Below are 22,337 nucleotides of genomic sequence, written 5' to 3'. Positions count from 1 at the left end.
TCACACCTTTTTTGTAGACTATTGTTTTTTAAATGGCTACAGACAAATGTTTCCACAATATTTCTCTAGACCAGTTTATAAACTTACAACATCACACGTTTTGTAGACTACAGTCTACAAACTTTCTCTAGATAATTACTGTAGGCCTGCTTATAGGCAATCTTTAAACTTGCGGCCTTCCACTCATTATCAACCATTATCGAATCACATTTTTGTGTTGTTTATATGCAAACAGTCACTAATAGGGGTTAAATTATATGCAGACAGTAAAAGAATTGCTATAAATTTGACTGGTCTTTCTAGAAACGCCCAGGTTAATTATATCAATTCCGGATGCACCTTCTCTATTATTTTTTTCTTTTGTGCTACATCGTGCCAACCTGAAATAAAGCATGATGAGTGAAGCAACGATCGAACGAATGAACGGACACGATCGTTCGGTCCCTCAAACTCACAGCTGCCGTTGTAAGTAAAACAAGACGTTGCAAAAACCGGTCACGGTAAGCACTGTGCCTCTGTTAACGCTGACACCGGGGCTGTGTCCCGTTCATCTTTCACTGTTATCATTTTTTTTTTTTTTTTTTTGGGGGGGGGGGGGGGGGGGGTCCATTGACAATAATGGGAAGCACGCAAAATGTAGCAGTTGCTTCCGCGTGTGCTTTCTTCGTTTAGGTTAAATACATTAGGGAAATGCAAATACACACGTAGAAGAACGCGCAATAAAGACAAAGAAAGGGGAAAGGAACCCTAGTTTTGCTCTGGCCAACGACCCTACTGTTTAGCCGCGACTGCTCCGTTATTAATGACGTACAATACCTTTCGTGCCGCGTTCAGAGAGTGCGTATAGCAAAACGAGAAGCGAACAAGGAAAAAGAAGGTTCTCCTAGCGAGCGGAAATGAGCGCTGCGCATACAATGCACGGATGATACATCGTCGATAAGCAATAGGGAAGGCGCAACGGCCGTACACCCGAAGAAATATGTCCGGCTGCGCTTACATGCAAAGCCTCAGGTGCATCCAGTCGTCCTAAACACACATAGAACGAAGGAAGAAAAAGAAAGAAAGAAACGTACTGAGGCGCTAACGTTGGCTACTATCCCAAGGTCTGAGTTGTAGAAGGCACCGTACAAGACGCCAGATGTCCTCGGGGGGATTCAACAAGCTCCCGAGCGAAAGGCGAGAGGCAGCCAACAACAAGCGACCTCTGCTGCCCAGCGAACGCACGAACAAGTGGGCTATGTGCCCAGACGTTAGTCGTATATCACCGAGCGAGCCGCGATCCATTATAACAGAGCCCAGCGCGTCAGCCTGGCTCGATGCGCACGAGAAGCTGGGAAAGCGGGACTCGTTCGATGGTCGGACGCGCTTGGGTCGCCTGGCTGTACACACAGGTAGACGAACGAACTACATCTCCTCATTGGACGACGTCATCCTGTGGCAAGTACGATATCTGCGTGAATTGAATTGCGCACAGAAGGATATGAATGAGAGAAATCGCTTACCCGTGCGATTACTCGAACAAACACGGAGCTCTTTGAGAGAAGGAGCTAATTCAACTAATCAAGGCTTTTGTCTTAAGCAAGATCACCTTCGCACTACCATATCTCTTCCTCTCTAGGCAGGAAGAGGATACTGTGAATTGCTTTATCCGAAAGATACACAAAGTCGCTCTTGGTGTTCCAATTAGAGCATCCACACAAAGAATGATGGCCACGGCCACAATAAAGGCCCTTCAAGAATTAACCGAAGCACGTCTATCACCGCAATACGACAGACTCACCACCACTGAAGCTTGGTGTGACATCCTAAGACAACTTCATCATGTTCCACCATTCAACGAGAGCAAGCGACATCAATTTCTTCCGAACATACACGGCCAATACCACATCTAGCCCTTACCCAGAAACATGCACCCCGAATTTCACCTCAAACGCCGCAAGCTTCGAGCCAAGGCGCTACAACGCAGCTATGGACAGGCTGAAGGAGTCTACTATGTGGACGCTGCAGCCTACACCACTAAACATCGTTATGCTCTATAGCAGTCGTAGACAACTAGGGCAACACTGTTTGTTCAGCATCAGTCAAGACAACCTCGGCGGGCGACGCGGAAGAGGCCGCCATTGCACTCGCATCGGGGCTACCCGATTGCGACGTCATCATTAGTGACTCTAAGACTGCTATCCGGAACTTCAGTAACGGCTACATTAACAACCTCGCGAACTCTCTACTTGCCGCTCGCCCACCAGAAAACGACATCGCTCTCGTCTGGACTCCAGGACATCAAGGACTCCACGGCAACGAAATGGCTCATGCCGCTGCTCGAGGATTCACTGACCGAGTGGCCGCAAATATAGGCCTAACTCTAGAACCCAATGACCCTCAACAACACACCAATAAAGACACACTCGTCACATTTCATAAAATTTGCACACATTACAGACACAAACGCCTAATGTATCCACTTCCCTCTGTGCCTAGAACGCGCCAGAGAGAAATACCGCGGCGCCAACTACAAACTCGCACTTTTCTTACCTCGCGCACTTTGCACATACCGAGGTACTACCGAGCACCCGAGGCACATACCGAGCACCCGAGGTACCTGCTTGCTAACGGGGTCCTGCTATCTTGCAACGCTGGCACACAAAGTGCCTCGATAGTACCCCCTCTCTCCGGCGTTGCCATCGGGGCACCCCTACACTGACAAATAATTTACACCCTTAAACGTGAATAAGGGTCTAAATTGATCTTGTTACTCAAAACCATACGCCAAAAAAAAAAAAAAGGCTGTAAGATATAGTCCGATTTGACGTAATAGTTCTGCGGAGACCCGCAAGGTGGAGAGAAGTAATTAATCAAGGGAAAATGAGACATCAACCCAAACGTAGCTAAGTGCTACAAAGGAAACTAATACGGGTTCCTCCAAAGAAAAGCTTTGCAGTTGAAGAAAAGTTCGTACTGGTCCGGGACTCGAACCTGCGAGCACTGCCTTTCCGGGGCAGCCGCTCTAACATCTGAGCTAACCAGGCGGCTGGCAGATGGCAGGCGAAGTCGAATTTATCAACAACTCAGCTTTTCAACATACCTTTTCAAGATAACTTTTTATCAACATAACTTTTTATCAACATAACTTTTTATCAACATAGCTTTTTATCAACACAGCTTTTCTTTCGAGAAGCACGTATGGGTTTCCTTTGTAGCAGTTAGCTGCATTTGGGTGGATGTCTCATTTTCGCTTGATTAATATAGTCCTGTGTATTTTACAGAGTAAGCTGGCACGGAGTTCCCGTAGTTGACTCCAAAATCGTTTTGGGAGTCATATACGGTAACTTTGCCCTCGCTTGAAGAGGAGTTCCCGCCACCGGTGTTGCAGGCGAGATGAGAGAGAACGAAAAACCGTCAGGCGTTTGAAGCGTTTGCAGCTTGAAGCGCCCTCTGCGTTCGGCTCACACAACTGCACGAACGCAAGTGAACAGCGGGAACGCTAGCGCTGTATGAGCACGACGCTCACGCCGGCAGAGGGAGGCACCAACGCTGCAGAGCCGATCGAGCGAAGCTTGCGTCCACTTCGGCTTCGTAGTTCTTGCGTCCAGAACGCACCGATGCCGTCATACACTGTAAAATAATTTACGCCCTTAAAAGTGAAAAGGGGTGTAAGTGAGTCTAGAACTCCATACCTCAGGGTGTAAATTGTATAACGGACACCCTAAGGGCGTGAGGTAAAGACACATCTACACCCATTTCGCTTTTATGGGTGGAAATTATTTTACAGTGCAACACGGCGGTGCTGGCACCGATAGCAGGAGCGCACCTCGAGTGTCCATATAACTGCTTTCGCGATAAAAATACATGCAGGTACAGTGCTCACGGAATGAAACGCGACACGGAGCACTTAGTAGAACCCTGCATGCGTGCAAAGTGCGCGAGAGCACCATGTCATGTCGCAAGGAATTTGGTCACAAAGGTGACGAGGACTCCGTTGTAAGTGTACGCGCCAAAATTACGTCGATGTGACACGAACTGCAGCCGGTGGAAACGAAAGTATGCGTATTACTTAACCCTAAATTGACGCGTTTCATTCCGTGAGCACTGTACATATGCTTGGCCGAACTCAAAGTACACAAAACCGATGCCCATCACCACATGTTAATATGTGTAGAACAAAAAATTATCACTTCATAGACGAGCAAAGTCCAATAATAGTTCAACAGCCTGTATACTATGTGGATTACCGGAGAGCTACAAACGAAATAATCGTTGCAGGCCAGAATTGTTGGCCAGTGAGCGACGTAATCCTGAGCTCTCCGCCCGACTACCCTTATTAGAGCAGTTAACTTTCTTATTACTGTACATTTTTCGTTACAACGAAATCACTGAAATTCCTTGAAAATAGGCTTTGTTATCGGCGGTTTTCAGTTAGAAGCGGAGACGATATTAGCAGAAACCATAGAAATGGAGGGAAACTGCATTGGAACACGTTTCGCCTCTGCAATACGCCCGAAATTTACATCCACGATAGTGTTACATGGCCAGGTAGAATTGCGAACTGCCAGGACAATTCAAGTTCATCGGCCGATCCTGGACAAGACGACGAAACAGTGAACGGACGCGATAGAGGAAAACACGCACGTACGCGCCCGAACTCCCACACCCACCCACCCACTTACACACACACACACACACACACACAATCACGCACACACACACACACACAAACACTCACAAACAAAACGCGCGCCCGCGCACACGCACGCACGCACGCACGCACGCACGCAAAGGGGCGTATCGTCCGTTTCGCAGAACTCCGTAATCGATATCAGTGAGGAGATAAATATGTGACGGGGGAGGGCTGGTGCTTTCTCCAACCTTTTGTTCTCACGGCGTAACGAGAGCCCCAAGGATACCGAAAGCACTTAAAGCAGTCGTCTGGTTCAATATGCACTCACTGCCAGCATTAATCCAACACGCTGAAACACGAGAATGAATAGAAGCGTCGCGATGTACGCGTCCCACGCGTTAATTGCCGTGACGGCAATCGCGTGTTGTCTCCTGGCAACGCGGGCCCGCGGAGAACAGGTGAAGTTCAACCGCTCGTTCACAGTAGACTACGAGAACGACCGCTTCCTCAAAGATGGCAAACCATTCCGATTCGTTTCCGGTTCCATCCACTACTTCCGAGTTCCCAAGCCTTACTGGCGCGATCGTCTGGTGAAGATGAAGATGGCCGGCCTCAACGCGATCCAAACTTACGTCGAATGGAGCGGCCACGAACCGGAACCAGGCCAGTACAACTTCGAAGGTAACTACGACCTCTTGACCTTCCTGGAGACGGCGAAGGACCTAAACCTGTACGTGATCCTGAGGCCCGGTCCTTACATCTGCGGCGAGCGAGACAATGGCGGGCTTCCGTACTGGCTGCTCAGGATAAACCCCAAGATGAAGTACAGGTCCTCGGACGAAACGTACATCAGAGCGGTGGACCGCTGGTTTGACCTGCTCCTGCCCAAGGTGGTGCCGTACTTGTACAAGAACGGTGGCCCCGTCATCACCGTCCAGGTGAAGCAAACTGTTTCTGTCTTGACCCGTCCCCGATAAAACCTAACAATTCTAACTTCTGCCGCTGTCATCGATGCACTTTTTGGTTATTCGCACCAATACAGGAAAACGTATAAACTCTGCCACAATTCTAAAACCATGGAAACCGCCACCACAGGTGATTGCGGGTTGGGCACTTTGGCCACTCAATGACATCTCGAAAACTCCAGCGGTGTGGAGAGTTTCATTTCCCATCCTTGACGCCTAAGGGGGCACTGACAAGAAGGGAGTGCCCCATGTGACCACAATGTCACGCCTTTGTTAGGTTGTGCTGCGATGTGAGCCTGCCTTGTTTACGGGGGAGGTTCACATTGTCTGTACGCTTATATTCGAAAGGTGGTGCCGGTTCGGCAGTGATTAACTCGCTCAGTACTTCATTCTTGCTCAGGAATCAACTCGCTTCGTTTGCCAAGGCCTCCAAGTGTTATCTTCTAAAAATTGCTATAAATGACTTAATTGGGCCTGTGTAGATTTTTTGTTGTTGTTTACAATGCATCAACTTTGTGTGGACTGTGCTGAACTGTGCCTAAAATAAAAATACATATCGATATATAATTTACATTCATTTGATTGTATTACTTGCGTGTTTTTTTTTTGCTAGTAATCGCATATTGAATAATTCCGAATGTATTCCGCCCGACCTGGCAAGTTTATTGCTACCTTCCTCTTGTGCAGTACACCACCGGACGCCTTTAAGACCAGGTAGCCATGATGATTACGATGTCTATGATGATGAAGCGGATAAAGTGCTTCCATCCGTGGGATACGTACTCAATGGACGGCCCAAAGGATGGCCTTCACCGTCAGACATTTACACGTTTCTGTTCAACATCGACCCAGAACTTCAATCAGGGCTACCACAATGTCTACTACGGCATCTGGAGGCACCGGCTTACCGTTTACTAAATGTCCGCTAATGTCCACTAAACGTTGCATGCACGAAGAGTCTCCCTTTTCGCAATCCACACTACAAGTCCATGTTGTGGCCACTGTGGCGCCGCGGAATGTCCAGAGGACATCTTGCTTGAGTGCCCAGCTCACAGAGACGAGAGACATCGATAGTAAGTGAACATGAAAAAGATCGACCAAGGCCCCTTGAAATTGACAGGTACGCTGGGACCCTGGCCTTGCCCATCAAAACAGCGCAAAGATTTGGACTTGTTGTTTTTACATATTGAGACAATAGGTTTGCTGTCTAAACTGTGGCCCACATACGTCGTCTTATCAAGACTGCGAATTTATTTTATGTTGCATTAACCACCGAGTTTTATCAAGATTATATAGCTTCATCTTATTGGACACTTATTCTACTGCCGATAACATCACAAGACCTGCATTCTGTTAATTTCCCCCCTTTTTTTCTTTGGCCCAACTTCTTCTAGGGCCTTTTTTTCTCTTTCGTCCCATTCCCCGCCGGGTAACATGTAGGCGAAAATACGCTGGCTAAACAGTCTGCTTTTTCAACAAAGAGCTTTCTTTCTCTCTCTCTCTCTGGCGGGAGCAGGTGGAGAACGAGTACGGTCTCTACGACGTGTGCGACAAGGTCTACATGCGACACCTGGTGGACAAACTGCAGCAGCACCTAGGCAATGACGTGGTGCTCTTCCGCACCGACACGCCGTGGGACAAGGCGTACGAGTGCGATCACGTGGACGGCACTCTGGTCACGACCGACTTCGGTCCCACCAAGTCCACCGTGAAAGACGCCTACGCGGCGGTCAAGAGGGCCCAGCCACACGGGCCGTTCGTCGTTACGGAGTACTACTGCGGCCGACAGGTACGCTGTAATAGACGAGATAATGAAAAAAAAATGAGCCGTCCCACCCACCGACCTTATATAATCTCGCCCTATGAATAGCGAGAAAACTATGGGGGCTCGAAAGTGTAACTTCGGATTCGAATCGAATACGAATATTCGACAAAAATGACCTTCGTATATGAATGAATGTTTATATTAGTCCCAGTCAGTTGTTCTTGTTATTTGTCCTGTTGCGTATTTCTAATGGGAAAGGTCTAGACAGCCAGGGAGTGGCCTTTGTACAGAAAGCTAGCTTTGGAAAAAAAAGAAAGGAGTTGAAGGACGGAAATCTGGTACCCAGAAAACAAGCACAAACATACATAACATACATAACAAAGGGGCGGTACGAAGGCACTATGTCAGCATGCCGTGAAGGAAAAACATTTCAACCATCAACGATCCAAGATATAATAAGAACCATCGGGGACAGAATACGTGTGACGAAATCGCTGACGAGCAAAAGAAAGAGTAAACGAATAGGAGATTAAAAAGCACTATTATTATTGGATACTATTAATAAAATATAGCCTAAAGAACGCGGGAGACAAAGGACGCACACAACAAATCGAATACCGAATATTTCCAATATCTAAACAAAGTAAAATATATAAGCCGCGTGGAGCACGTACAAAAGAAAAAAAAAACAGTTTAAATGACACATATGCTGCCGTTAACAACTGGATGTCAGATCGATGAAGATGTTTCTAAGTGATAAACCAACGTAAACTGATCGTGTACCTAGCGCACCATGACGACGACGGTTATGAAACAAAGGAACAGTCCGTCACCTCACCAACGTAGTTGAGTGCTGTGTTTGTTAGGATGTAAGTTTAATACCACATCATCGCACATTGCTTTAAAGGAATCCCAACATGGTGAGAGTGGCCAATTTATTTTTACCTGACTCGAGACATCCAATTCGTACGTTGCCTAAGACGATCATGTGTTCGTGCAGGAACTGGCGCGTCTGTGCGACACCTTGCGGTTTTTTAACGGCAGAATTGTATTTTGAATTGAGGCCCTGCAAAGGCCTCAGTAACTGTTTTTATAAGTTAGGGTGTTCGAACAGAAAATAACGTTAGAGAACTTCGAAGAGTGAATTGTTGATCTGAATAGCAAATGCTATTCCATTCGTACTAAATATTTTGAGTATCCGCGCACCCATACGAAAATACACCATGCTCTGGATAGCCGTGCAGGATGTCTACTTGTTGTGCCACCTGCGCCAAAGTGAGATACCTGTACTTCCCGCGGCGTACTTCCAGCTTCATGTCAGTCTAACCCGGCAATCTTGTGCTATCGCTGACTGCTGTGATTTCCATCTTTCTTTTTTAATGAGAGCGGTACAACCGAAGAGCGAAAATTCAATATTTGAAACGCTATTTGAAATACTATATTCGAAACGAAATACAATTCCAAATACGAATACACGATCACGAATCTTTAACCCAAAAACCCAGTGCCCAAACCCAGTTCCACATCAAGGAAAATTAGAACAAGTTGTCCACCTTTATTCCTTGCTATAGAGGGTACATTCGTGCAACGAAAACAATGAAACGTTATTTGAGTAAGAGCCTAGCTAGTATTGCTATTATTAGTAATTTAATGCCTTGCGCAACAAAACGTTACCATATCATTCATCATTACTAGTTATTGATTTTCTAAACTATCTACAAGTGAAACTTTGCTCCATCTTATAAAAAAAGGCTATTATGAGCTATGCGTTAAGGTTCCGCGCTTGCAACAGAATCTCGAGACATAAAACTCAGCGCAGCATAACTGATACGTTGGGAATTACAGGGTCCAGGATACAAGTGCGCGCGTACAGCACTTATCAACGCGTGCCCACATATCGAAGCTCATTGGTCCCGAACGCGTACTCTTTCTGCCGACAGGACGTCTGGTCGCTCATACACGACAAGGTGGACAAGCGGCGCGTCGTCGACACCTTCGAGCAGATCCTGTCCCAGTACAACGGCTCGGTCAACTTCTACATGTTTCACGGCGGCACAAACTACGGCTTCGGAAACGGCAACCGCCCGCCCCCGCAACTAACGAGCTACGACCACGGCTCACCGCTCTCGGAGGCCGGCGACCCCACGGACCTCTACTACATGATCCGGAACGCGACGGCCAAGTTCCTTCCGCTTCCGCCGGGCCCGCTTCCGGTTCCGGCTCGCAAGTTGAACATCGGAAGCGTATCGTTGACGCGCGGCTCGACGCTGACGGAGGTGATGGACTGGTTTCGGAACCGAGGCTACCTCAATACCGTGCGCGCCGAGCATCCGCTGACGTTCGAAGAACTGAGCCAAGCCTACGGCTACGTCGTCTACAGCACGCGCGTGTCGTTTAGGCCTAAGAGTCCGTCCCTACTGACGGTTGCTGGCATTAAGGACCGGGGCTACGTGATGACGAGAGTGACCCGAAGCGTGCTCAGCTTGGACGAGAAAGTGTTCAGCGCCTCCGTGGTGGCGGCGGCGGGGGAAACGCTCACGATCCTCGTGGAGAACCAGGGCCGACAGAACTACGGAGAAGGAAACCACGACCCCAAGGTGAGCGTTGAACGGGTGGCTCTTCTCCGCTGAACGATCAGTTCACTTCTACACATTTGCCGATGATTGTTCGAATACGTCGCTATAGAAAGAGTTGGAAGAGTTTAATGTGGTGGAGGCCGACAAGTGCCTTGCAAAACAGGCCGACGATTTCGCTCAGCGGGATGTGAAAAATGTATGTGAATGCACGTGAAGAACGAACACCTATTGAACGGAAACCTTTCACGGACCTGTCACGGAAAGTCACGGAAACCTGAAAGGTTTCCGTGACTAATCTTGTTGTTTACTGGTTAACCGGCTTCGTGAGACGCTGTGGCAGAGGACTGAGCGACTCTTGACCAAACTGCAGGGCTGGTAGCTGTCCAATTTTTCTATCAACAGCCTTTACGTATACTGTTAAAAAGCCAATTAACGAGTGTTTACTGTCCCCTTGTCTGTCGTTAAGATGGTGTGCTGCGTCATGCATGCGGTTGAAAAGACGTCACAATGGCGGCAGGTGGCGCTGGCTAATACTCCCAGGGCTAATATTTTACAGGTGCAAACACACGTCCACAAGAACCCTATAGATGATTTTACATTCGATTCATGGGCGCCACCATCTTGAGCTGGTAAACAAATAATTTCTCAGTTTTATGAGAAGCAACGTAACATGGTCAGGGAACCCTATACGCATTTATACAATTATTTCATGCTTGCGAATCGGCTGTAGTAACGCGTACCTTCAGTTAAAGATAAAATGCAGCAGCGTTAACAGCCCAAGATGGCGGCAGCTAAACGTTTCCGTAAAATAGTCTATAGAAAGTGTATGGGAGGGCGGCCGCCGCGGAAGCTTACTTGGTTAATGGCCGCATGCTTGCTTCAGAAGGTGTGGGTTCGACTCCCCGATGCGACGAGTAGTCTTTTTTGCCCGCTTTCATTAGCCGTTTCTTATCATTTATATATTTCACTGAAACATTAGTAATATCCCCTAGACTTTCTCTGGCTATTCAGGTATGTTTCAGTCATATGGCTGCGATCACAAAAAAGGAAAGAAAAAGAAAGGAAAAAGAAGGAAAGAACAAATAAATAAAAAGCGGGCCTCTTTGTCAATGTATGGACTGTTTCAGAACAGGTACTACGTTTCGAAGTAGACGACACCGCATTGGCAACAGAAGGACAAACGAGATTGATTGATGATCAGGGACACACAATGCGTAAAGTGTTGAGGCGAAAGCTTTACATGGAAGCCTTCCCCGGATCCTCTTTACTTCTCCCCCCCCCCCCCCCAAAAAAAAAGGAAAGAGAAGAAAGATAAACGCAGAAACACTCACCCGGCAACATGCTTTATGAATCTGAGTGAAATTTGTTCGATTTAAAAAGAAATTCGTAAAGTCTGGAGTCTGTTGCGAGTAAATGCTTCGCGTGCGTAAGCTTTCTCGTTACGTTCAATTTTAACGCGTGATGAGGCCCACTGAAATTCGACTTCGAATCACTTGATCCTAAGATCCTTAAGGGGCGCCGGAGATTGCCAGCAGTAAACGGCTGCCAAGGCAGGCCACGATATAATCGTTCTAGTGCTGACTTTAAGTTCGTGAGAATAACGACATCTCGTGCAGAGTACTCCCCTGGGCAAAGAGTTGGGAATAGTCTGGTGACGAAACCTTGTTAAAAATGTGTGAGGTGCTCAGGCTCAACAACTGCCGGCTAAGCAGGGCAGGCTAACCCAGCATGCTGCTACACCACCCCAACCTCTTAAGTACTCCACCACCACTAAGTTGATGTTTTACATGGATGCGTAGTATTAGTGTTTCCTTTTCATGAAAAGTGCAACGAAGCAAATTCGGAAAAGGCTTGGTGAGCAAAATTTTGTACTCACCGAACCAGAATATTTGAAATAGCCGTTTTGAAACGCCGTGCCTTAAGAGTCTATTGCAGATAATATTAACGAATTGCTGATTGCAGTAATCAAACAAAACATATAGGAACAAGGGTCTTCCGAAAATCAAGTAAATAAATCAATGACTATCGCAAAAACGGCGGAGAAACCTCTCTTGTTTATTTGAAGCGCTTAAGACACGAAGTCTACAAAACAACAATAATTATGGAAGAGGTTGCACACTTGTTTTCATGTCTCTATGTTACCTAATTTTAGTCAGATATTGTAGACAGATATATGCGACTTTTTGATCCAAATCTGGACGGGAAAGGTGCCAGGCTTCAGCTACTTCTTCAAAATGCGCTATAATGGGTTCAACAGCTGCCAAAAGACGACGTTTCTGTGTTTCGCATTGGTTTCAATTAGGCACATAGGAGTTGGCCGCTAGATAAAGGTCTTTCTATGCATAGAAATAACCTTTATTGCTATTATGAATTGATATTATGAAGAAAGCTGCCCTTAACGTTTGCAATCCTTGAGGTACAAATGCCCTATTACGATGTGAATGTAAATGTAGCTACATGCTCGAAGAAGGTCCACGTGATAGCGCAGACGTGAACCCTTTGCTTGGGTTGTACTGAACGGCTTATTTTCCTAATTTAGTTAAAGCAGCGAAAATGAATAGACATGATTCCACAAATCAGGAACAGATGTGAAGCGCTGAAGTGCAACCAAACCAAGTCACTAAAGCTAGTTATAGAATAACAAATTTCTTAATGATTGCTGTCATTTCTTCGTTTTTTTTCCAACATGACAGGGCATCACATCAGAGGTGACACTGGGGCATGCCGTGCTGACCAACTGGACAATGGAAAGCGTGCCGCTCGTTCACGATGAAGATCTGGATCGTCTTGGCTCATTTCTTTCGAAGCATGGTCACGCACACGAAAACGGTACACATTCCCAGCCACCGACGTTTTTCTACGGTACCTTCAGATTGCCACAAGGGCAGGAGCCACTGGACACCTTCTTCGATCCTACCGGCTGGGGAAAGGGGGTGCTTGTAGTTAACGGCTTCAACCTCGGCCGTTATTGGCCGTCCATCGGACCACAAGTGACCCTGTACGTGCCAGGTTCGCTCCTACGACCTTATCCGCAAGAAAATACGTTTATATTATTCGAGACGGAGCTAGTGCCGTCAGAGCTACCCGCGGTGCAATTTGTGGACACGCCCAACATCGACGGACCTATTCCCAGCACACCAACAGGAAGAACCCACGGTTGAAGCCTTGCAGTAAGAAGAAGCCGACGGGCAAATGTGCCTTTTGTACAAGCATTATGTGCACCACGCTCTTACAACCGCTGATTACGTTTGCTTGCCGAGAATTGGTGGTCTGACGAGACCGTTGCCGAGCTTTGATGTTCATTATTATTGAGAGCTTGTGCGAGTTTATGGATCGATCGTGGTGTCACAGCCATCTGTGCGAAAAATGCGTGAAATAAAGAATAGTGCGAAGCAACAATTTCGCTGGCGCAACTCACTAAGGAAAACAATTTGTTTCAGACTGTAAGAGAGGAATTTTAGCTGCAGGAACGGCGATGAGGCCGGCCTGAGCGAGTGCTCTCTTGCCTGCTACGAGTGCGAGATATAATTATACCACGTCCTGAATTACAGATACTCCATTGCACCACTGAAATTTAGGTTGTGCATCAGAACCAAAACAACTAAAATAATTTCAACACCTACTGCTCGCGCGCGCGAAATCGTGCAACAGATGGTAACTTTATAGTGAAGAATAGCTTAAAACCTGCTTGACAGCTTCCATAGCAGGATAAGCGGAATTGGGACAATTTAAGACTGCAGCTTGCTAAAGCCACTTTAACAAATACTAAGCGCTACTTTTTGTGGGTCTGCCGCGGCACTGCGGGACATTGGTTTTAGCATTCCCGATAATGGTTCAAGAGAAGGCACTACCAGCAATAGCATCGTACAAAAACAGCTGCAATGCCGAGCTGTCACCGAGGCAGGAAGTAGCCTCTTGAGTGGAGCACGTTCTCACGGCGAGGCGATACGCGATATCCCAGCACACAGCCTTTTCTCTTTGTGCGTGCTTCTATAGGGCGATGGGCAGTACGCATGGAGCTCGCATGTCTCATTCTCCCGCACTGATCTGGAAGACGCTCGCCGTTTCCCCTTTCTCTCGCACGATCAAGCCAGGAAATGACGTCAGCGCTAACAAGACCTTGGACGAAATCCCCAGACACGGCGCGCACTATACCTTCGCTTCGAGAGAAAAGCCATGGGCGGCTTGTGCTTCTTCGTGGTTCTCTTGCTGTGTTTGGGACCTTCGGCAGCCGGAAACGTTGGCAGATCTTTCACCGTAGACTACGAGAACGACCGCTTCCTCAAGGACGGAGAGCCATTTCGTTACATTTCCGGTTCGATGCACTATTTCCGGGTACCGCGCCTCTATTGGCGCGATCGCATGGTCAAGATGAGAATGGCCGGACTGAACGTACTGCAGACCTACGTCGAATGGAGCGGCCACGAGCCGGAGCCTGGACAGTTCAACTTCGCCGGTGGCTACAACCTGGAGGCTTTCCTGGACACCGCTGTGGACGTTGGGCTCCTGGTCATACTGAGACCGGGCCCGTACATCTGCTCTGAGAGGGACAATGGCGGCTTGCCTTACTGGCTACGAAGAATCGACGCACAGGTGAGCTGCAGATCTTCGGGCGCGTCGTACATGGCGGCTGTGGCGAGGTGGCTGGAGGTGCTTCTTCCCAAGGTCCGGCCGTACTTGTACAAGAACGGAGGGCCTATACTCACGGTTCAAGTGGAGAACGAGTACGGAAACTCGGGACCTTGCGACAAGACGTACTTGCACAGTCTTGTCGCTCATTTCAAGAGACACTTAGGAGAAGACACCGTCCTTTTTTTCACGGACTACCCGACCGACAAGGCGTACGAATGCGACCTCGCCAATGGTCCGCTTGTAACGGCCGACATCGGAGCTACGGTGAACGTGACGCACATGTTCGACATTGTGCGGAGAAACATGAGAAAGGGACCGCTGGTCGTCACAGAGTACTATCCCGGGTGGATGGACAACTGGGGCAAGCGACACGCGAGGGTAGATCAGCGGGAATTTCTCAAGACCTTCGAGACCATTCTCATGATGAACGCCTCGGTCAACGTCTACATGTTTCACGGAGGCACAAACTTCGGATTCGCGAACGGAGCCAATCCACTCCCGGAGCCGACCAGCTACGACTACGAAGCGCCTCTCAATGAAAGCGGGGACCCGACGGAGACTTACTACGCTATCAGAAATATCACAGCGCGGTATTTGCCCGCGCCGCACGGGAAATTGCCAGTGCCGGCTCCTAAGATGAACCTCGGAGCAGTTGAACTGAGGTGGTGTTGCCCACTCAGTGAGATGCTAGACTTCTTGCGAGCTCACCATAGGCTGAAAACGGTGACGTCACAGTTCCCACTGTCCTTCGAAGAGATCGGGCAGGATAGAGGTTACGTCGTTTACACCACAACTGTCAGGTTTCAAACGCACAGTCCAGCTTTATTGGCGGCTCCTGGCATCAAGGACAGAGGTTACGTGTTGACTGCGGTGACGAAAGCTGTTCTTAGCAAAGACCAAAAAATTTTCAGCGCTCCCATTGTTGTGAAGCAGGGACAAAACATCACGATTCTCATAGAGAACACTGGACGCAACAACGGCGGTCTCTGCGAAACAAAGGTAAGTCAAAGGTGTATGATACACCCGCTCGCATACGGAAGGCTCTCTATATACAAGGTTATCTGAGTGAAATTAGAAGTCACAAGGTATTAAGACAAGTTAAGATGTAAGTCCAACACAAGGCTGCGTATGGTATACGAAAGTTGCGGCGCTTAAAAATGACGCTGACATACTTCATGGTGTCCTTCGCTACCTTCCCGTTGTTAGAGACTTAAAGAGAATCTCCCCGATTCTCTTTAATCTCCCCGAAGGACATTGTTTTCCCGCGCGGGAACCAGTTAGATAGGAAGGAGGTTTCTCGCCTTCTTTTAAATTACCTGCAGGACACGGATTTGGCCTCCACACGGTGACCTTGGGAGTGACTATGTGTAGTTGTGAGGTCTGTGTCTGATTTATATGATTTATGTATTTTAAGTGTCGCTACGGTGGAGCAATCGCCGGCAGCAGCTGCAAGGCTAATCCCACCAGTAGCCAACAACCACTCAACTCAACTCAACTCAACTCTCCCCGACTGTCGGTCGTAATAGGCTCGGATTGCAGAGCAGGACATCCTCAACCTAGGGTATTAAGCTTTGGTTGTCTTGCGGCACTTTAGGTTAATGGAAAATTTCTATCACAGAGCTAATTCTATAGTCTGGCTGCCCTTTAAGTGCACACAGTTGCCGAAGTTACTCCTTAATTACTGGAACTTGCAGCAGTTGTCATGTCGTGGCCAGTGGAGATGAACGAGACTCTCTGCTATTACATCGCAGAAGCACAGTGCGCAAAAGTTGTGGAGTTTTGAGGATACCCTATAGCTTCCACGAGCACAAGCCTAAACAATAAACTTTAGCTCATGACAGGGATAATAGTATTGATTAGCGCAGTGGAAATGAAGATTTCGCCTACGAACAAAAGTCGAGGCCAGTGCATACAGTGGATACTGATTTCGTAATATTAACAATGTGTGATTAAGATGTCATTGCAGAAATTTTATCGAGTTCAATTATAGGTCAAGCGTGAAATTTGGAGGGGCCAAAGTTTCCGGATATTAGAATTTAGTAGTGGTTTCTCGACGAATATAACTCCACGCACTGAAAACATGCAATGTTTAAAGGAAGTAAACTTGTTCACAAGTAGGATGTTAACGAACATTGCTGTAAGCGTTAATGCTACGGATACCTCCACAGGCGGGATTTGCGCTCTTGCAAGACGAGTCCCTCCAAAAGGTGAATTATATATTAGACATTGCATCTGGGGACCCGATTAACGATTTAACTGTTAACAGAGCCTCATATAAAACGACTAGAACTAACAGAGTGACATGGCAATTACTCAGCCAACCTGCGGTCGTAGCTCTGTTTCGCTTCCCAATTTTCGTAATGGGATCTGTCAATTTCTTGTGCGCCACCTGACTGAAATACGATCGTTGCGATGCCTTGATGCCTGGTTCAGCATTCTGAACGTTAAGACGTCACCCCTGCAACTACATTCTTTTCTTCAGACCGACTTTCCCGTCGCGCTTTTCAGGCAGCGCTTAGTCAGTCTCGACTGAGAGGTCCCAAGCGTACTACCTACAACGCCCCGGACTTCTCGAAGTGCTCCTATCGTAATTTCAAACGATAAGTGGCCTTTCAATACGACATCCCAACAATGATATCAAAACGCCCGATTAAACTTGTTGTGTTCGCCGGATCCCGGTGCTATGGAAACTATCTATCTTTCGTCACACTCGTGCTGTTTCTTACTACACGCCCCCCCCCGCGTCCAAGAGTCGGCGTTCAGGCCGGCGATAAGCGAGAAAGCCGCCAAGCTCACATTGCAGGCAGGCTCGGACGAGACGAAAGCCATCGGCACGAGCTCAGCGCCGTTGGCATGGCTCGTCTGACCGCGCTGCTGACACTGGTAACGTCGCTGCTCGCGTGCTCCAACTGCGACTCAAGCAGCCCCTCGTTCACCGTCGACTATGCCAACAACCAGTTCCTCAAGGACGGCCAGCCCTTCCGCTACATTTCGGGTTCCCTGCACTACTTCCGCGTCCCCAGGGCGTACTGGCAGGACCGCATGGAAAAGATGAGACTCGCTGGCCTCAACGCGCTTCAAACGTACGTGGAATGGAGCGGCCACGAACCGGAACCCGGAAAGTTCAACTTCGAGGGCGACTACGACCTGAAAGCTTTCTTGGACACTGCGAAAAAAGTCGGGTTGTTCGTGATCTTCAGACCGGGCCCGTACATATGTGCCGAAAGGGATAACGGTGGCTTGCCCTACTGGCTCCTGAGGTTGAACCCGAACATGAAGTACAGGTCGTCGGACCCTTCCTACCTCTCCCGCGTGGACAAGTTCTTCAGCGTTCTGTTGCCGATGGTCGAACCGTACCTCTACAGGAACGGTGGTCCCATCATCACCGTGCAGGTGGAAAACGAGTACGGCAGTTACATTTATTGCGACAAGGCTTACATGCGACACTTGGTCAACGTTACCCAACGCTACCTCGGGCAAGACGTCGTTCTTTTTAGGACTGACGGTGTGAGCGACGCCATCTACAGGTGCGACAGCGTCGAAGGACCGCTAGTGACAGCTGATTTCGGCTCGAACGTGAACGTGGACGTAATGTTCGAAATCGTCAGGAGGGCCATGAAGCGAGGTCCGCTCGTGGTCACGGAGTACTATCCCGGATGGTTAGACCACTGGGGTAGCCCTCACGCCAAAGTCGACCAGGGGCTCGTGATGAAGACCTTCGAGAAGATCCTGCAGTACAACGCGTCGGTCAATTTCTACATGTTTCACGGAGGAACCAACTTCGGATTCATGAACGGCGCCAATCCGCCCCCGCAGCCGACGAGCTACGACTACGGAGCGCCTCTGACCGAAGCCGGCGATCCCAACGACACCTACTTCAAGATACGGGAAGTTGTCGGTCGCTACCTGCCACTTCCGAACGGAACGCTTCCCGTTCCGGCTCCCAAGTTGAAGCTGGGCGCCGTGAACCTGGACTCTTGCGCACCGCTTGACGCTATCCGTGATTTCTTGCGCCAACATGGGTACGTCACACCCGTCGTGTCTCACCGACCACTGACGTTTGAAGAGCTCGGTCACGCGTACGGTTACGCTGTGTACACGACACAGGTTTCATTTCGGCCGGCAAGCCCCGCCGACTTGGCTGTTCCGGGCATTAAGAACAGGGGATACGTGCTCACTGCACAGACGCGGACGGTGGTGAGCACAGATCAGCTCGTGTACAGCGCACCCGTGGTGGTGCGGCGTGGCGAGAACATCACCATTCTCGTCGAAAACACAGGCAGGATCAATTACGGAGCCGGGAATCACGACATGAAGGTGAGAAAGCGAGAGGCCTCTCGCGTGAGGGGGCTGCGATAGCTTTGACGGCGCATCAGCAATATCATAATGTAAGAACATTAAACTGTTGTATTTATCAGCCGAGAGTGTGGAGCAACGTTTCAACCAGAGACTCCTGTTAGAGAGACCCTACTCTACAAAGAAGTAACAGTACTGGTTTACTATATTGAACCATCCTCTAAAACTCTATATTCATTGATTCGGTGGAAAAGAATGGTGAAATTGAAGGCATGTGAGAAAGTAAGATGGCTGTCATGTGAAAGTGTAAGAATACCTTAGGTGGTCTTCAGAAGTACCACTATGAGATAACGTTACAATAGTGCATACTTCAGGTGAGGTTGTGGAGCTCTTTTCTAGCCAGACACTCCTAAAAAGAGGCTATACAATAGAAAAAAGTTTGAAGGACGCTTAAGCTTCACATTTAAGAGTGGAACGCGATCCTCCGTAGTTAAAAGTAATCCAAAGTCACCATGTAAATAAATAAATAAACAAATAAATAAATAAATAAATAAAGTTCAAATGATACGGCTCACAAGTTCCATTTGCGCAGGGAATCATCTCCAACGTCACCCTGGACAACCACGTGCTCTCTGGCTGGACCATGGAGCCGCTGCCGATGGACAATTCCAGTGTGTTGACACATCTGACAGAGGCATTGGATATTTCGAACGTAGTGCCACGATGTTCTCAACCTTCCGAGTGTTACGGCAACTTGCCGCACGTAGGGCCCCAGTGCTCGGCTCCCGCTGCGTTCTTCGGGACATTCATGCTGCCCGAAGGTCAGAAGCCATTGGACACCTTCCTAGACCCGACGGGTTGGGGTAAAGGCGTGGCCATTGTCAACGGCTTCAATTTGGGTCGGTACTGGCCCAGCATCGGCCCACAGGTAAGCGCTGTAGATGGTGCAGTTATTATGGATGTGGCCGGTAGAACTGAGAAACTAGCGCATTTCTCAGACGACGACAGCGGCAGCTTTTGTGTAATTATTTATCTCGCTAAAAGAAAAACACGAAATATGGCTGCCAACAACGTACGGTCGAAGCGTTCACAATCTTATGAATATGTTCCCCGTCATTCCGTGTCATCGCTGAAAGCAACTTCTGAAGGCTGCCTAAGGCAACGTCTCAATGATTGGCGATGCACTTATGGAAGACAGATGGGAGATGGACGGTCCGCCTGCGAATGGTGGCTTGCGCTTCGCTTAGCGCGAACCACATCGTGTGCTGTGAAAATACAAGCACCCTTCTATACAGATGCAAACGCTAGTGATGCTTGTCTTTTGATCCCTGCTTGCTACTTACTTCTCGATGTCGCCTACTTTTGTAAACAGCAAGTGAATTTATAGCACCGTGACTTTACCCTATTCTGATAATGTTGAAGTGCACGTACTTCCACCTCCATATACAGTGCAGTTATACACTTGTGTCCATAATGATATTCACATATGCCGCAGTCCTTCATAAATGTGCTTAGAGTATAGCGATGTGCGAATAGTAACTTTAAGAAACCAAATCCAATACGAATTGAATAGAGATGACTCCGGATCGGATGCCAATATGAATCGAGTGGTTTCTGAATAGTTCTAATAAGAAAACTTCTTATTAGAACTATTCTAATAGTTCTAATTCAAGTACATTGCTCGAATTCCGGAAAATTCTTTCTTGAAACATTCCAAACTTTCAACCGACAACAAAAGAAAGTCAAAACGCTATGCACTGAAATGGGTTCCTATACAGCCGTTACTGTAGAGCCCTCATTTTTCGCAGTCTCTTAAATAAGAAAGTCAGGTATCAAAATGAAACAGAATAAAACGTTCAGCAACATGGCAGCTTCACAAGTTAAGCGAGAATATCACAGTACCGACGAGAGAATGTTCACCAGAATGTTTCGTGTTGGTCGCATATCGGTCGCACGGTGTCAAGTATGAGGCAGCGCTATCCCCCCCCCCCCCCCCCCCCCTCGAAATGAATAGAGCGCCCACATTGGTGTAAAAGCTAGTGCTGTACGTTAAACCTGGGTATACTTACAGAATTGAACCGAGTGCAATCGATGCCCTAGTGTTTTTTGGCTTTTTCCTATTTCTCTGGTTAACCTCCCTGCCTTTCCACTTTCCCCTCTCTCTCTCTCTCTCTCTCTCTCTCTCTCTCCTATTTGGACTTCACAATCTCCAGGTCTGATTATTCGGAAGCTATTCGATGTGTGTTTGGTGTTCTGGATGTTAGCTATTCAATCCGATCCACGAATTAAACAGAGATATATTAGACTCGTTATTCGAAAGTACCTAATTATATGCCCGCAGCTAGCTTATTGAGCTAATTCTGTAAGTCTCCTACGCTAAAAAAAAGCAAAAAAAGAACAAATATATGAGAGAGCATTCACGAGCACTCAAAAAATGCATTAACTGCTTCACAAGGGTACGCGTAAACCCTGCGCGGTTGCAAACCGTTACAGGTGACCCTGTACGTTCCCGGAGTGCTGCTCCGTCCACATCCGGAGACGAACACCATCCTGCTCTTCGAGACCGAGTCCGCGCCGGCAGGCAACAGGACCGTCAGTTTCGTGGACGTGCCAAACATCGACGGCCCCGTGCCGGGCTACACAGGGCGCTTGGGAGCCTAGCTCTGCACGTGCGGCGGTTTGCACGTGCAAGCACGGATATATGGGCTTCGAAATTTTAAACGAAAGACGACCATGCTCGCACGAACAAGTGCTTCGCATCGTAGGAGCCAGGCTAAGGAAAGGCACAGACTCTGTCCAGAAGTATTGAAGTCACTTCACGCAATACCGTACATGCCGTGGGCCGGCACAGTGGGATCTCGGCAAAGCCTTCATTAACTTAAACCCAAAGAAACTGAGAAAGGTGCCCTAATTTGCCGTAAGGATCCCGCGGCTGTTGCAGCCAGAAAAACACATTTTGTAATTTTGTTTATTTTGGGTTCCCGGACGTATGAAGAAGCTCATCGGCAGGTTTGTTTGAAATCTATGCCGCAGAAAACAATGGAAATGCCTCCTCTCCTCATGACGGTGGCTTGCACTCATCGTCGAGAACACCCAAGAAACAAAAGACGGAGTGAATGCCCACGTTAGAAAGTTCGTGTTTCACGCGTTTCAATCATGAGAGGTCTTGCAGCGAAAATACACGAGGCCGCAAAGTAAGAACCAAAAATGGAAAGGCATGATTTGGCTGCGAAGCCCTTGTCTGCAAGTGCATGCAAGGTCGCAGGACTGCTCTAAAGCCGAAAAATAAAAGCGATGACTTGAAACGATTGCCGCAGAGCAGGTAGGAATTGAAGAGGAGGGTCGAGCATATGGTTCGGGGCACTCTGATGACTTATTTTTGGCGTGAAAATAAAAATGCGTGTTCAGAAATATTTGAGTTGATTTTTCGCAGATTGCACTTTCAGGCTGAACAATACCTTTAGGGAAACTATCATTTACAAACTGCT

At 48.0% G+C, this 22,337-nt stretch overlaps 2 protein-coding genes across 3 annotated transcripts; both read left to right on the top strand.

Annotated features, from left to right (window-relative positions):
* The first annotated feature begins 4,877 nt into the window (after positions 1-4,877).
* On the top strand, positions 4,878-13,320 carry LOC126539401 (beta-galactosidase-like). Its single transcript, XM_050186222.2, has 4 exons — positions 4,878-5,553; positions 7,097-7,369; positions 9,286-9,942; positions 12,615-13,320. Exons 1-4 carry the CDS (start codon positions 4,978-4,980, stop codon positions 13,080-13,082), a joined length of 1,974 nt encoding a protein of 657 aa, XP_050042179.1. The 5' UTR covers positions 4,878-4,977; the 3' UTR covers positions 13,083-13,320.
* A 607-nt stretch (positions 13,321-13,927) lies between these two features.
* On the top strand, positions 13,928-22,260 carry LOC126539399 (beta-galactosidase-like). 2 transcript variants are annotated; one of them, XM_050186220.3, is made up of 3 exons: positions 13,928-15,552; positions 19,442-19,777; positions 21,343-22,260. In XM_050186220.3, the coding sequence occupies exons 1-3, from the start codon at positions 14,098-14,100 to the stop codon at positions 21,508-21,510; spliced, it is 1,959 nt and encodes a 652-aa protein (XP_050042177.1). In that variant the 5' UTR covers positions 13,928-14,097; the 3' UTR covers positions 21,511-22,260. The 2 variants fall into 2 exon arrangements, with proteins under 2 accessions (XP_050042177.1, XP_050042176.1); XM_050186219.3 differs by lacking the exon at positions 13,928-15,552 and adding an exon at positions 17,321-18,870.
* The last annotated feature ends 77 nt before the right edge of the window (positions 22,261-22,337 follow it).

Source organism: Dermacentor andersoni, chromosome 11 (assembly GCF_023375885.2).
Source record: "Dermacentor andersoni chromosome 11, qqDerAnde1_hic_scaffold, whole genome shotgun sequence".
Classification (NCBI taxonomy): domain Eukaryota; kingdom Metazoa; phylum Arthropoda; class Arachnida; order Ixodida; family Ixodidae; genus Dermacentor; species Dermacentor andersoni.
Note: the sequence above shows the minus strand (reverse complement) of the source record. Positions and strands in the feature narration are given on the sequence as shown.

Bases quoted from the DNA above. Each gene is read 5' to 3' on its own strand.
- LOC126539401 (XM_050186222.2), top strand. From the start codon at position 4,978: ATGAATAGAAGCGTCGCGATGTACGCGTCCCACGCGTTAATTGCCGTG. The intron at 5,554-7,096 runs GTGAAGCAAACT...TGGCGGGAGCAG, and splicing joins GCCCCGTCATCACCGTCCAG to GTGGAGAACGAGTACGGTCT. The intron at 7,370-9,285 runs GTACGCTGTAAT...TTCTGCCGACAG, and splicing joins AGTACTACTGCGGCCGACAG to GACGTCTGGTCGCTCATACA.
- LOC126539399 (XM_050186219.3), top strand. From the start codon at position 17,407: ATGGCTCGTCTGACCGCGCTGCTGACACTGGTAACGTCGCTGCTCGCG. The intron at 18,871-19,441 runs GTGAGAAAGCGA...CCATTTGCGCAG, and splicing joins CCGGGAATCACGACATGAAG to GGAATCATCTCCAACGTCAC. The intron at 19,778-21,342 runs GTAAGCGCTGTA...AAACCGTTACAG, and splicing joins GGCCCAGCATCGGCCCACAG to GTGACCCTGTACGTTCCCGG.